At 41.4% G+C, this 15,991-nt stretch overlaps 1 protein-coding gene across 3 annotated transcripts in view; it reads right to left on the minus strand.

Annotated features, from left to right (window-relative positions):
• Positions 1–470: 470 nt before the first annotated feature.
• The window catches only part of wnt5b (wingless-type MMTV integration site family, member 5b), an 86,438-nt gene continuing 70,917 nt past the window's right edge, over positions 471–15,991 (minus strand). For all 3 annotated transcript variants that reach the window (XM_030440162.1, XM_030440163.1, XM_030440164.1), the window contains 5 exons: positions 13,859–13,946; positions 13,537–13,696; positions 8,976–9,268; positions 2,337–2,495; positions 471–2,243 (listed from right to left, as the gene is read on the minus strand). In XM_030440162.1, the coding sequence (XP_030296022.1) occupies positions 1,944–2,243; positions 2,337–2,495; positions 8,976–9,268; positions 13,537–13,696; positions 13,859–13,946 (1,000 nt within the window). In that variant the 3' untranslated portion in view covers positions 471–1,943. The remainder of the gene's footprint in view (positions 2,244–2,336; positions 2,496–8,975; positions 9,269–13,536; positions 13,697–13,858; positions 13,947–15,991) is intronic.

The following is a 15,991-nucleotide window of genomic DNA, read 5'->3' on the forward strand; positions in this document are numbered from 1 at the left end:
TTGAGCATACTGCAGTGAAGCTCCAGAAATGTTTTGTGGACTACAGACCTTCAACTTTGACTTTCCATCAGCATGAGGGTTCATTAGTAGATAATGACTGAAATTTCATTTTTGTTGAACTAATCCTTTAATTCCATAATGGGTTTATATCTAACAAAAATACTGCACATTTAATTAAAAAATGTAGATAAATAAAATTGTCTGTCATTCAGCAAGTGCTCCAGACTACAGTACAATGACTTGCTATATTAGGCCATTTCCTTCATTCATGTTGTGAATGTCACTACTGTAAGTCTGTTCGTTGTGCTGCATTACTTCCCGATTTAGCAATCGCAGCATCATTTTCCGAAACGGCCTCTGAAAAGACAAAGACTTGTTTGTAGACATCCGAGTACAGAGCGAAACTGTTGTTTCGTGATCGGACTTTTCCAAAAGAACCGCAGCAGACTCAAAAACAGACCAACGCCTCATTGTCGAAGGAGACTAGTTTATCAAAAGAATACACAATAATACTCATGTATAAAACATAGAAAACAGAAGATGAAAAACAATAATAAAATATACCTTCTTCTTTTAAAGTAGCACATAATAAATTGCAGTCCTCTCTGTTTTTCCCACACAGCATATTCAGTCCTCCTCCTTGTCCTCTTCATGTTCGCTTCTATCGATCGGAATACATTGTGCATTTACAATAATCTCACCCAATACAAATTGCAAAGATTCACGGTATAGTTGTTATAAAAATGTTAAATTGGCGGCAAAACTGCCAGAGTTGACACCACAGGGCTTCTTGTTGACTTAACAAGTTGCATAACAGCGTGAGATGAAGAGGTCCACTCACAGTGAACGTGTCTCTTAGTGCGGGGTTCATTAAGGCAGATACGGCACATTAATCTCACTAATGGAGGTTTTGCTCGCTTCACTGTCAGATGAAGGTCGCCGAGCCGGGGCTCGCTTGCTTTTAACGGCCGCGCTTGTCAAGATGGCCGCGGCCTCATTAACCTGCTCGGACACACTTGTCAGCTCACAGGTGCTGGAAATCTGCTCTTACAGGAGCAGTAACAGGGAGGCAAATGGATGAAGTGTGTCCTGTCAGTAAGTGTTTTTAACAGCACATCTGAGCAGAAATCGACAGCGAGGGAAATACGAATTAGCCGCGTTGCCGGAAAAGAATCAACCAAACTTCCTTGAACTTTTTCCCATTTTTTTCTCCATTCCCTCCATTCACCCCCAACATGTGATTCCTCTTCCATTCGCTCCCATCCACCTGTTCGAGTTTGGTCTGTCCTCCCCTCGCATTGCAAGTGTGTTTGAGCAACTCGCGTATGCTGGAATTGCTCTTGCGAGGTCAAAGGTCGACCGTTCAAATGGCTTCAAACCCCAAAAGGACTCAGTTTTAAGAGTCCAAACTGTGCCTCGGGTTCGTTTGAGCCTCCTTAAATAACAATCAGAGTTGTACATTTATTTATTACTTAATTATATATTTATTTCATCTCATATTTTTCATCACACTGGTTGTATGTGTCCCTCTTTTCAGGATCCAGTTGTTCCATTTTTCTAGGTCCGTTTATCCTCGATGTCCTTTTTTGATCGCCTCCCCATTCCTCCTCCTCTCTCAGGGTTGTGATCAGGATGTTCCACCGGACGGGATGTGACGATGACAATAGTGAGAAAAAGGAATCTCCGTTGAATAAATTGTTGTCCAAAGAGCACGGTCGAATTCTTCCTTCCTCCCACATCTGTTTCTTGTTCCCTGCCAGTCTATCACTACACTATTGTGCTTAAAAAATGGCCACGCAGGTGTTGATAAAAGAGAGAAGGAAAAAAATCGAACCTGTGTATCTTTACTTATCCTGAACAAAACCCTGAAAATTCACCCTCCTGTCTGTCTTCTATCCTTCACCCTCCCCCTTTATCTCCGCTCCTTCTCCTCCTTTCCAGTGCTATTTACACACAAACTGGTCCACGAGCGTCGTGCAGCGCTTGCACTTGACGTAGCAGCACCAGTGGAACTTGCAGTGGCAGCGCTCGTGCTTGTAGGTCTTGAACTGGTCGTATCCCCGGCCGCAGCACATGAGCTCGCAGCCGTCCATGCCCTCCGAGGTTTTGTTGCACAGGCGGCCCTGCGTGCCCAGAGAGCCCGTGGTCTCGTTGCGGAGGCAGTAGTCGGGGCTCGGGTCGATGTAAACCAGATCCTCCGGGGTCGGGGTGTTGAAGCGCTTGTCGACCAGCTCCAGCTTGCCCTGTTAGAGAGAGTCAGTCGGCGTAAGATTTCAGATTGTTTTTTCAGGGTATTCCCTTTTAGTGTTTTGTTCATGACAGCATGAGCTCAGTACCTTGCGTCCAATGCGCATGGCGGCCGCGCTGTCGTACTTCTCCTTCAGGAACTCCCCAACACGCCTGAAGTCGGCCAGTTGGAGCCAACATGTCTTCAGGCTGCAGGAACCCGAGACGCCGTGACACTTACAGGCCACATTCGCAAGGTTGTAGACCGCCTGGTGGAAACAGAAGAAAAAGATAGATGTGATTGGTTTTCTTATATCTGATGTCACTGCTGTCAGGGACCAGACGAACACACAAGTGCTTCTTTCCCACAATAAATTCAAACCATAAACAATCACTCATGGGGGCTCAGAAAATAAAATGACACTTTGTTGGTTAAATGTAGAATAAAAAGCCACTTTTTCGCTTTAATCTTCATTCCCTTTGAAACCATATGATTGTTGCAAAGTGAAAAGAAAGAGGATAAGGAATGGGAAATGAAAATGTATTTGTATCCTGGCCCTTAAAATACATTCTCATGAAATGACCTTGCAGACTGAATCTGACCTGGAACAGTGTGTTTGAGAGTGGATCTGCTCGATTTGCTGCTGCGCTGCTACCATCTAGTGGTGAACGTCTGTTACCACGCCCTTCTACTATTTTGGATTAATTTTGCTCAACAAATTGCCACTGGAAAAGGCAAATCCAGGTAACAGATATGATCAATAACAGTAAAGCGGTTTCACTGATGCTGCGCTACAAAGACAACATGCATTAGAAAGCCTTGATATTTCGTCAAAACTGGCAAGAATCTGACATTTTTGGTGTCGTTTTTACCAAGATAATAAATATTACACGTTAGAAATGTTTAATTGTTGTGAAAACAGCAGGCAAAAAGAAATGTATTATCAAAAAAACCTAAAACAAACCACAGCTCTGCCACAGAGAGACAAGAGAGCTGTATCAGACGAAAAGCTGGCTGGGGAGAAAACCACTGCCAGCCCTAGGAAACACAACATTTACTTCTTTATGAGCTCTTTTTCCTGAATGAAATATATATATATAAACTATGTAAAAACTATATATAAAGAAATTCAGCTCAGCTCAAATCCTCAAACAAGCTGCTGAGAAATTCAATGGGAGGATAAAAAAAAAAAAAAAAAGAATAATGATGGTAGTGAAACCACATGTATCATCCTCATGTGCCAGCTGTGCACTTACACAGCGTATGCACGGCCGCACCTCTCTAAAATTGTCTTTAAACGGCAATAAATCCAGAAAAGATGTTTTTTCCGGTTGTCTGTCTGCATTGTGCGCTGGTGCGAAACCACCTCCTGTTAAAACGTGCGGTTACACAGACAACCAGAAGGAAAAATGCAAAACGAAGAAGAAAAAAAAAAAACACCACGAAGAAAATTTTTTTGCTCCATATGTGCCGCTCTGTTCCACCAAACTTAAACAAACAGCTGACTGAGAATAGAAGGCGAGAGGAAGCACAGCTCTATTGTAAATCAGGTTTCCCACACGGTTATATACAGAGCAGTCATTTTCAAAGAACACATGCAGGAAAACTATAGGATGACTTTTTATTAGTTTAGCTTTCAGCCGATTATAGCATCTTATAATAGAAACATACACCAATCTGCCCCTTTATAACTTTTTAATGACACTCCATACGCCCCAGATGTCTCTTCTTGAAATCGTTGTAAACCAGCACAAAGACCAAATATCTAAAAACATAAATACAGACATGACTCCCGTTCTGAACCCACGTTCCCAACTAAATGTCTGATTTTGAACCAAAAAACTGAGTATCAGTGTCTCCAAATGGTCCAGACTTTCATGATTTTCTTTACATTATGACTGTGACATCGATTGCCAACTCATGTCTCAACATCATGAAGCTTTTTTTTCGTGTTTGGGTGAGTTAAAATAAACTCAACAGGAAGAAGAAGATTTATGGCTCCAGCAGCAGTGAACTTTAGGGGGAGCCCTCCGCTCACGCAGCTTCACCTACATTCAACAAACAAGTCACACCACACACCCCTCCTCGACACACACACACACACACGCACACACACACACACACACACACACACAGGAATGATACTGTGCACTATGTGACTAAACATTCTTTGTTTCAAGTTTGCACCAACGACCATTTGGAAACATATTTGCTGAATCAACTATTTTGAATTCTCCCACCGCTCCGTCTCCTCACATCGCCTGATCCCAATTACCTTCTCACCTCTGTTAACCCCTGCATCCCGAAACACCCCCCGACCCCCAACCTCCTGCTTCCCCCCCCCCCCTCTACTTTACTACCCAGCAGGCATAGCACTCGGCACCCTCCAATCCCGTGATCCGACCCCCGTGACCCTCAGAGCCGAGGACAATGACATTTTGTGAGGTTAGAAGCCTGTGGCTCTGTTTTCGGAAAGTTTCCCAATTTTTTTTTTTTTTTTTTGCAACAGTTTGGATTTAAATGGAAAAAAAAAAGCTGCTTTCTTTTTGTTTCTCTTTATTGTTCACAGCAAGAGAGGAGTTAATGGGAGGTTAAGGATTAGTTTCATACAACACCAGGAGGAAATTCTTATATTTTATGGCTCCTAGTTGTTTTACGAGCCTTCGTGTTTCCTCAGATCCCCCACTGTGGGGTTTATTAGAGGTTCAGAGCCACGGCAGTAAGAAAATTAGGGATGCATCTCTTTATTTTATGTAATGGCCCCAAACTATGTTAACATTTGGAAAGAGGCAAAATCACTGGAAGTTTACGAGCAACAGCCTCAAACAAATCTTTCAACTATAAGTAGTCTTTTATTTTATTACTCACTTATGTTTCCTGTAGTTTTTTTTTTTTTTTTGCAGCTGTGTCTTGTCTGAGCTGCATCCCTTAAATGTTACTATAGAAACCAGCTCATTATTATTATTACCATTATTACGAGCGCCAGTAACCTCACGCTGTCAAATTAAACCATGCGTCTACTGTATGAGTCTGTGTGTGTCCAGCATCACACTGGGCTGTTTGGTGGGCCGTGCCTGCTGGGCGCTGTGACACTGGACCTGCTGAAAACACACACACACACACACACACACACACACACACACACGGGCAGCCATCCGTGGTAGAGACACGGTCTCTGTGTCAGGCACAATAGCTTCAACTCAGACAGGGGTTAGGGGTTAGGAGCCGTGTGTGTGTGTGTGTGTGTGTGTGTGTGTGTGTGTGTGTGTGTGTGTGTGTGTGTGTGTGTGTTTGCGGTGTTAGTGCTAGAATGGGGCAGAAATAGAGAAAATAGCCCGTCCTTTGTGACAGGATCAGTGAAGAATGAGGAGTAAAGACAGCCAAATAGAAGCATACACTTATCTGCCTTATCTTTTTGTTTTTTAAAATAATCTAAATATAGTTGTGACATTAAATCTTTGCTTTTGTTTACAGCGGATTTTGTGTCTTGCTGCTGGCCTGATTTGCTCAGCTCGTGCTCTGCTTTTGCTCAGAGCAGCTGCGATGTGAGTGACAAACTTTGCAGCAGTAGAGAAACCGACTTTAACACTGATTGTTGGTTTGGTGGTTCAAATCAGCAACTAAACAAAGACACAAATCAGGGATTAAAACACTGAGACCTAGATCGACTACAGAGTGTGTAGAGGAGGCCTGTCTAAACTTCTGTTTTTCGCAAAGAACAGCTTCAGCCTGTGAATCGAAGACTGCTCTAACAAGATAATTTTTTGAAAATTGCTTTGGATCGGGCTGAGGATCGGGTTCTTTGGCAACAGGCCCGCTGGTGAGAGACATCACTATGACTGGCTGTTTACTTGAGCAAATCTATGCAAAAGAAGAAGAAACGAAAGAAGGGAAAGCCCCTTAAATCTGGAAGTCTGTCTCTTCCCCTTTGCCAGTGACATTTACAACTTTTTTATCAGACACACTGGTGCTGAAAGTACCCTCCCTGATGCCCCTGTGGTAGATAAGATAAGATAAAGGGCCTTCTACGGTACCCTTTCAGTGGACAGATAGTGAAAAGTTGTTTTTAATTAACCAGGGTTTGTAACTGGTTCATATAAATGTATGGTAGCTTTCTGTGTGCTGGTGCGCCACCGCATACAGCTGGTGCCCTCTTTAATTTTTTCCACCCCTGATCACCTCAAACATCCTTGAGTCCGGCACTGATCAGACATATTCTTGATTAGAAGTGGCCATATTAGCGAGAGCGGTGTCAGAAAACACTTTTCATAACACATGTAACACCGCAGTGTTATTCTTTTGACACTGACAGCTTGCAGGCTGTTGTCTGCAGTCTTTGCGGTGCGTTCAAGTGCAGCTGTTTGGCTGAGACTACATTTACTACATTTCTATTGAGCGAAATATTCAAGCTAAAGATGGTTATTTTTTTAAAGCTATACTATTAATACAAACAGAAATAATCTGCGTGTTGTGCATTCATTTAAAGCTATTTAGATGCAATTAAGTGTGTCACATTTGGTATCTTTGGAAACCAAGTGTTATTGATTAGGCTTGTGCGTGTTTGCGCGATGCAACGTTTAAGCCAGTTCTGATATTTCACCTGCAACTGAGGACAAAAGTGGAGACATGTGCTTAGAGTATCACATTCATGTGCTTTTCTTTAGATCCAAACATACATAAAATGTTTCTCTTTCATTAAGATGTGTTCTATTACAATTAACTTGTCAATATTGCATTAAGCAACTGATCACTGCCTGTGACTGAAAGTTTACTTCTGTGTTCAGAGCAGAGGCGGCACCAAGGTGGCCTGTTATTGTCTGCAGACCCGCAACACTGTTTTGGTCTCTATGTGATGAGCTCTGCCTCATTTGATTTGTGTGAAACAGAGACAGTGGACCTAGGTGACTGTGCATGTGTGTGTACATTTGTGTGTATGTGTGTGTGTGTGTGTGTGTGTGTGTGTGTATGTATGTGTGGGTCTTTTGAGAGTCGGGGGAGTGTGACGGAGGTCCATCCCTCACCCTGCGTCTCTGTCTCCAGACGCTTGTACACACAGACACACACAGACGACCACGTTGTCCTCTCTGCACACAAATCAAATGAAGCTCAGTGCGCACACGCACGCACGCACACACACACACACACACACAGCAAGCGGCACGCCCCTGTCACCTCCACAAAAGCCCTGCGGTTTGCCTTGTTCAACCAAGCAAGACAAATCCCGCTTAGGACAAACCGCCGTGTCCACGAAAGAAAAAGAGAGAGAGAGAGAGAGAGAGGGGAAAAAGAGAGAAGAAGGGATGAAGAGGAGGAGAGGGGCTGCCTTCCTCTCCTCCTTTTCATCTCCCTCTTCTCTCTCTTCCGTTTCGATGGACAGACAACAATGAAAACCAGGGATCAAACAGGAGAGAGGAGGCAAACTCATTCAAAAGGAGTGTGTATGTTACAGAAAAGCTGAGAAACCGTGTGTGTGTGTGTGTGTGTGTGTGTGTGTGTGTGTGTGTGTGTGTGTGTGTGTTCATACTAAGGCTGCAGCAGTAGATCTGTCTCCCTCATACTCTCTCCTACAGCCCCAATGGGACCCTCAGCAGAAACACAACCTCTCCAGACCCTCACCTTTGGCCCCTGATACACACACGCAAAACCAGGCTCACTGTCTCTCACACAAATCAAACGGAGCGAACACACACACACACACACACACACACACACACACACACACACACACACACACACACACACAGCGTCTCTGTCTTGCAAACAGCTTAAACAAAGCCCCTCTAACTGAAGATAAACACATTCTCTTGGTCCAGTGTGTACCTCAATGAGCAAATGGACCTTTTATGAGGGAGGTGTGTGTGTGTGTGTATATGTGTGTGCGTGACAGCTCATTCAAAGGTGAACGTTTCTTTAAGTGCATTTCTTGTAACCTGAAAGCATTTCCAAAGAACTTTAGTTCAAATATTTAGTTTGAAACTTCTATTTGTTGCTGTATGGCTACCAAAGTGGGCCAAAAAGCCCCACAAACCATCTGTCTCATCCAGTGTCATCATAGTTGTTATTAATTAGTCATAATTAGTCATAATAAGCCATGTTATTGTCCATTGTCTTCCTGCAATTATATGTGTGTATGAGCCTATGTGTGTGTGTGTTTGTGTGTGTGTTTGTGTGTGTGTGTGTGTGTGTGTGTGTGTGTGTGTGTTAATTCACTGGAATGTGCACTGACCTGGCGACCTAGCCAGACTCCAAGGGCGTTAGCAGTTATACCATTTGGACCCTCACAATAAATAACTTACACACACTCACTCACAAATACTGCCAGGTCAGGCAATCGGGAGGCCACCTTGACACACACACATTCCTTTAAGATACAGCGAAAAAGTGTGGAGACCTCTAAACTTAAAGCGGCCGCAAAGAAGTTTGAATTTTCTGTTGATTCTGGCGCCCCCTGTGGACAAAAGCGGTACACGCATCTAGACATCTTGATAAGGCCAACGTGTGAATCCACGAGACTACAGAGCAGCTTCAGCTAAATTCATAGGTGCTAAATTCATTACGCTAAACAATGTCATGTGTTGAAAACTTCATTCTTGAAGTAAACATATGTAACGCTGTGATCCTACCCTCTCACTGAAGTGACGTAGAGCAGAAACATGTGATGGGGGGGCGGAGCAGCTGAGACAGACATAATGTTGCTTTAAACTAAAATTCTTCCATATTGCACCTTTAGCTTCATGCTGAATCTTACCTGTCTCCCCGCTTCATTATTCTGCAGGTTCATGAGTGTCCGGGCGTGCTCGATAGAACCCTTCGGGTAATTCTTCTCCCTCTCCCTGGCGTCAACGAACTCCCGTGCGAACCTGTAGCCGTAGTGCACGTTGTCGCCACAGCCGCCCCACAGCCAGTCGCGCGGCAAGTCGCGGGGTCGGGCGGAACGGCTACAGCCACAGGTGGAGAGCTCGCCTTCGCGGCACGCCCTGCTGATGGCGTTGACCACCCCGGCCGCGCTGATGGAGTAGGTGAAGGCTGTTTCCCTGGAGCCTGATGGGGGGGAGAAAATAGGTTACTTTAAACTCTTAAGTGAATCACAGTAAGCTCTATTTTGACATCATGTTTTTTTAATTAGGGCTGTAGTTAAGGTGTGTGTTCGCTGACAGGAAACCCTGCACAGGTTAACCCCCCTCTCCCAACACACACACACACACACACACACACACACACACACTGCAAACAACCCCACACCCACCTGACCCAACAATAGACAATAGATGTGATTGGAGGCTCTAACTCTGGACCTGGTTAACCTCAACAACTTTAAATACCAGCTCAGTCATCCATAGGACACGAGCAGCATTTAATGAAGTAAACATATCAGTTTTCCCATGAGGCATTTGGGTATACCTGTCCTAATTATGGCTGGTCAACTCTTGTTTACAGCCAATAATACCACTTGGAAACACGGACGCTATAAGTTCAAAGGCAAGAAACTCTGTACAAACACCTACATTCTGATTCTAAATGGTCATTCACACATACTTACATACATAACAACATAAACAGACAACAGGAAAACATCTGTACTCAATGTCTCGACCAACTCTCCGTCGTTTGCTTTGATGCTTTACATCCAACAGACGGGTCCATATTAATGATTTCTGCTCGCTCTCCGCACTAACACCATCTAACACCACGTTACACTGTGGAATACACATCACAGCCCCGCATGTCTATTCTCTGCGCTAACACACAAAGCTTTTAGAGGAATAAGATGGCGATGACCTGACAGGGAGGAGGTTAAGTGCTCCGAGGGGTGTACAATTTACATGAGAAACGGCACAGAAACGCCACCAATACCACCATTTACAAAGAGCGAGGTGAGGTTTCATCACATTCAAATTCAGTTTTAACTGTTTTATTTTCATTTTATTTGACTTCTTACAGGGTGGATTTTCTCTCTTAAATGTCCTTGTTCTATATGGATATATGCCCCTCTCAGTGGTGAGTTTAATGTTCTAATAAATAATGGTACTTTTTAGTTTCACTCTGATATTCCTCTAAATTTTGCAGCAGAAAACTGCTGTCTTGAAATGCTGACTTTATCCTCATACTTTTGGCCTCTACTGCTGTTATATTCCTGTGATAGCACCTTTTTGCCTTCCTCTGATTGGTGATGCTTTGATGGAGCTTTAAAATATTCTTTTAGACTTCTTTTATACTATATTATCTTTTTTAATGATTAGATATTTGGCCAGGCCGTCCCCTTGTATACAGTATAAACCTGAACATATATCTTGAATTTATTTTTAAATGTATTCTTGACACTGAAGTTGCAAGAAAGTTACTATAGAGTACTTCATAAATATTAACATAAAGTACATTTAATATCAGATGCGTTGAGACTTTTTCCTCAAGGAACTACTGCAACTTTATCAAAGATACATTTTAACACAATATCTTTACATTTAAAGTATGACTTTTAACAACACTAAACTCGTCATACAGTAGGAGAATAGTGGGAGAATTTTCTCAACCTTAACACTTCAGTTTATCAGTATCATACTTCAGTAACTTAAGCTGTCGGACAAATGTAGTAAAAAGTATAAAGTTGCACCACATGGAAATATATCTTGAATTTACTTTTACTTATATTCTTGTCATTTCAGTTTATTTATTGCAAGAAAGTAACTTTTTGATAATTATAAGTACATTTATCGAATACTTTAAGAGAACACAAATAGCTGACTTTCACTTTCACCAAAGTAACTTTTTAACACAACATCTGCACTTCTGAAGTCTGACTTTTGGGCACATTTTACAATCCTAAGATCATCGTATAGTAGGAGAATAGTGGGAGAATATCAACCTGTAAAGGAGCGCTTAATACATCAGTTTACAAGAAAGATTCTAAATCAAATTTGGAGTTATGTGGAGTGATCTTAAGAGTAACTAGACGTGTTGGACAGATTTAGTGGAGCAAAAAGTATCAAGTTGCCTCCTCACAGTACAAAAACCTTTAAAATTCTGCTACAAACATTAAAATCAATAGTCAAAGAGCTGCACTGTGTCCTCTGGTGTCGCTCTATAATACATCATATAATGGCTGCAGTCTTGAATCAACACCCAGCAGACAGACAGACAGGCAGGCAGGTATGCATACAGAGCTGAGGCCCAAGAGCTCTTCATTCAGCTCTCAGGAGTCAGGATGCTCGTCCATATGACACAGCGGGATAAAGATACAGAGACAGAGACAGAGAGACAGATCCAGGGAGACACGGAGAGAGGGGCCGAGTGGTTTATGAGGCTGCGGGGCCCAGACTTCAAATAGCAGGTCCGGATCTGCCGGCTCGGTGTCAGCTCATCAGCGCATTTCAAAAGAGCAGCCGCGGGACAATGGACCGACTAACACCTCCGTATAAACGCGCAGAGAGGCCGACTGTCAATAGAGAGACAGGCGGCCAGAGAGGGACGGAGACGGACAGAGCAGCAGCAAACACCTCGTCTGACTGCCCGCAGCGGATCTGACACGTACGTGTTGATGAGAGCTTTCCCACACCGCCCGCTGGGAATTAGACGGACATGATACTGATCCATGTCTGAGCTCCTGCTACTGGATGTTTACTAAACCTACTGCCGACACATGACAGGTTTCGGGCTCTTAATGTTTCTGGTTTCACGTGTTTTCGTGTTTATTCGACTGAAAAAAATTATCCGTCGCATTGCGCATGCGTAAAGTGTAAAACGACAAGTAGCGTAAACTATCAAACTGTCAGGCATAAGCTTCTGCATCATATGTTTACAAAATCAAAGGTTTTAAATGTCATGTATATATATCGATGAATAGTCCATCTGTTTTAAAAACGTGCAAAATTACTGCCTGTATTAGTAAAAGTGATGTGTTAAAGGTGCAATATATACTTTTTTTTAAAATCAGATTTTTCATATTTTCAATTCTAATAAGGTATTTATGGTATAAGTATATTAATAACACAAAATCCGAACCTATTTCCTCACAACTGAATACACAAACTGTTCTCAGAGGAAAATAAGGTCCCCAAATACTGTTTCAAGCTAGAAAGGTGGTGGGGTCCGCCAAATATAAACAACATAAAACAGTATGAAATTGTGTGGTCCTTTCAAGGTCAATTTGTTTATTCAGTCATGAAAACAAAGAGAATTTGTGTATTTAGTTTGTTAGACATGAAAAAAAGTTCAATCAATGAAGATCATTTTATGCAATTTGTGCAATATTTGCCTCCAAATGGAATGGAATGGAAGAATAAAGTGGCAGAAAATGGTAATACTTACTACTAAAGTACAAGTACATCAAAATTACACCTACGGACAAGACTACAGGAGATATTTGTTTCCTTTCGCTACAAACAATACATCTGCTGTAATACTACAAACTAATGGTTGTTATGAAGAACGATCATCATCACGATATCCATCAGTGAGAATATTTTAAGATCCGACTACTCTTATTACACTTTAGGACGTCAGACATTTAGACCACATATTGTAGGTCCACCTTCTGAATTCAAAATAGATATTAATGTCACTTCTTTGTTAACATTTCTTGGTGCGAGCTTTTTTCTTACTAGTGATGGTGAAGGGCACAAAATGTGTCATTTCAAAAAAGTTTTTGCAGCACGTCTCCAGTGTCTGAAGTCTACATGACACCTATTGTTGCACTAACTTAGATTTTGTATCACTTTATTTTCTGTCTGTTTCCCAAACCGTTACTTTAAAGCTTTATGGTCTGTCTTTGCATCAGACCAGTGGCGTCTCTACTAACCCTCTCAACTCTGCTATAGATCAGATTTCAGGCTACTGTTCAACTCATATTCCTGTCTAAACAGTGACATGTGGTACTATTATTTCAGCCTGCCATGTGGCTGACCTCTGTTCTGTCAAACATTCAGCACTGTGATGGTCATGACCTGTTGGGACACAGTTTTGTGACAAAGATGACTCTGTTTTCATGACAGATCTGTGAATGTTGCCCACACGTTTTCAGTATAGTCAATAACACAATGCAGCTGCCACCGCTTACATTTCTGTCTCATTGGATCAAGGGTCATAAACGCTTCCAGCCAAACAAAGATAACAGTAGCTTCTGGTTTTTGCATGATTGATGAAATCACCACTCTGTCACTTGTGTGCATTTGTCTCCTAACGAAAAATAAATCACACATAGGATTGTAGGAAAAACAACAACAACAAAACTCCAAAATGTCAGAGTGGAACCTGAAGGGGTCTTTGCACAGCAACACTTCCTTATTCTCTTCCTGATTTTCTCAAAAACTCACCAATCTGCATGACCCGTCCAAACACAGACGTGTTATCCACGGTGCTGCAGTTCCACCTCCTCTGCCTGAACTGGTACTGGCACTCCTTGATGCCCGTCTTGGCTCCGTCTCCGATGTAGATCATGTGGTCCTGGTACAGCTGGCACAGCTTCCTCTGGCCCTGCAGAGCGCACAGCAGCACGGAGGAGAGATTAGCAGAGATTAGCGCGCTAATGGTTTGATACTTTTAACGCTCCCTGTGGGGAACTTCTCTCCTTTATTTGACCATCGACACAAAAAGCCAAAATAAGCTCCTGTTCTCAGACCTGAGAGTGGATCTTACCTGAGAGAGACCAGACAGCTGACTGCAGAGAGGCTGAGCTCCGATGATGTACATCTCTGGCCGCTGGATGGGGGTCAGAGCGAGCGACCTGAGAGACAGAGGCCATATTAAATCTAAATTCAACGCAGTAAACTCTGTCTGTTCAGCTTAAAGAGAAGAGGCAGGATTTCTGTGATCTACGACTCTCTCTCTCTGCGCTGTGGAGGACTAAGTTCAGACACAAGTTTATTAGTACAACCGCCCTATAAAGTGCAGATAAATTGACTCTTCTGGTGTTCATCACTGCAAACGCTCCTCTCAGGTTTCAGCTGTCCTGTATTTCCCGTCCAGCTCCAAAAACTGTACCTTAAACATACATTTAATCTCTTTTGCTTTAATAAAAGTGTCAATCCGTGGCCACACATTGAAAATATGACTGTCTGTGACAGTTTCATGGCCATAAATGCTCTCCAACCAGATGGAAATTATATTGTGTGACGACGATTCCCACAGCTACACAGAGATCAGTTCTATGTTTCCAAGTTATAACATGTGTCCTAACAAGTGCATTTATGGAATAAAGGCACAATTTGGCTGGTTATTCATGCAAATAAAGGGAAAATAAACATCCCATGCATATAATTACCCTATAAACAAGGACTGGGTGATTGGTCTTGGTGATTAAAACAAATATTAAAGGAACACTAAGTATTTTGGAGAAGAAATTCAAACTCAGAATTTTAATATTTACAATATTAATAAGATAATGAAACTCAGAAATATTTTGTTTTTCCATGACTAAATAAACAAGCTGTTTGCAGAAGAAAATGAGATCCCAGAACACTGTTTGAAGCTAGAAAGTTGGCAGGGTCCGCCACATATAAACAAAGTAAAACAGTATGAAATTGTGTTTTCCTTTAAGGTCAGTTTGTTTATTCAGTCATGAAAACAAAGGTAGTTTGTTTATTTTGTCTGTTTCGGCATGAAGTAATCAGTCAGTAAAGATCTTTTTTCTGCTGATTACAATATATTCTCTAAAACTACATGTTGCACCTTTAACAATATTGAGAGTTTTGATAAATAATTATCAGATATATGGATTTAATGACTTAGTGGGCAGAAACATAGAAAGAGCACAAAGGTAAAATTGATGCTATGATGTTGGCTTCAAGTATCTGTTAATAATTTTCTTAAGTATTAAAAGTAAATTAAACATATATTTACATGAATGCATATGAGTCGACTGATTTACTCAGTCTGATTGACGATAAACTGACCAGACTTTTTTATAAGCATTTTTCATCAGCATCAGTGTTTCTTTTTTGAAAATCTGCTTTAAAAAAAAAAATAATCCCGAAAACCCATTCAGTTATGAAACTTTTTAGCTCTGGTCTGCGTTATTCAGAGGTAACCAGTTTCCTGATTTATTTTTTTTTAAAGTAAAGACAACTTTGAAAGTTTACACTGTAAACTTATTTGACAACTTTACAGTGTGGAGTGGAAGTATAAAGTAACAGGAAATGAATATACTTGCATAAAGTACAGTAATACATTAGATAAAATAAGTAATTAAATAAGTAAAAAGCATATGTATTTAGTTACATTCCACCACTGTAAATAGGTAAAGGCTATTAGAACATGTGCACTGTAAAATCTGACAGAGGGATCTTACTGAAAAAAAAATCGATGGAACGATGACCTCAAAATTACCAAGAAAAGCAGACTAATCATTTTAAGTCGTTCAGACTTTCATCTTGTACAAATTTTATTCAATACTTGTTTACTTTTTAAAATAAAGTCACTTTATGACTAAGATTTTAACAGTTTAAGTGGAGTAAAAAGTACAATACTTCTACTTCTACTCCACTACAAGAGAAAATGGAAATAGTGAATTAAAGTATAAAAAACCTTAAAATTGTGCTTAAGAACAGTACTTAAGTGAATGTATTCAGTTACATCCTATCACTGTAAGTGGGTGAAGGGAAATATTAAAACAAGTAGAGTGTGGTGAGTTCATAAAGTTACATTACTTTGCTGGAATGCAGCTTTTAAAACCAGGAAAACACAACACTTAAGTCATATCGTGATATAACGACATCCAAAATCTGATACGATATATCGCCTCATATCACGATAACGATGCAATATTGGTTA

The sequence above is a fragment of the Sparus aurata genome, chromosome 14 (assembly GCF_900880675.1).
Source record: "Sparus aurata chromosome 14, fSpaAur1.1, whole genome shotgun sequence".
Taxonomy (NCBI): Eukaryota; Metazoa; Chordata; class Actinopteri; order Spariformes; family Sparidae; genus Sparus; species Sparus aurata.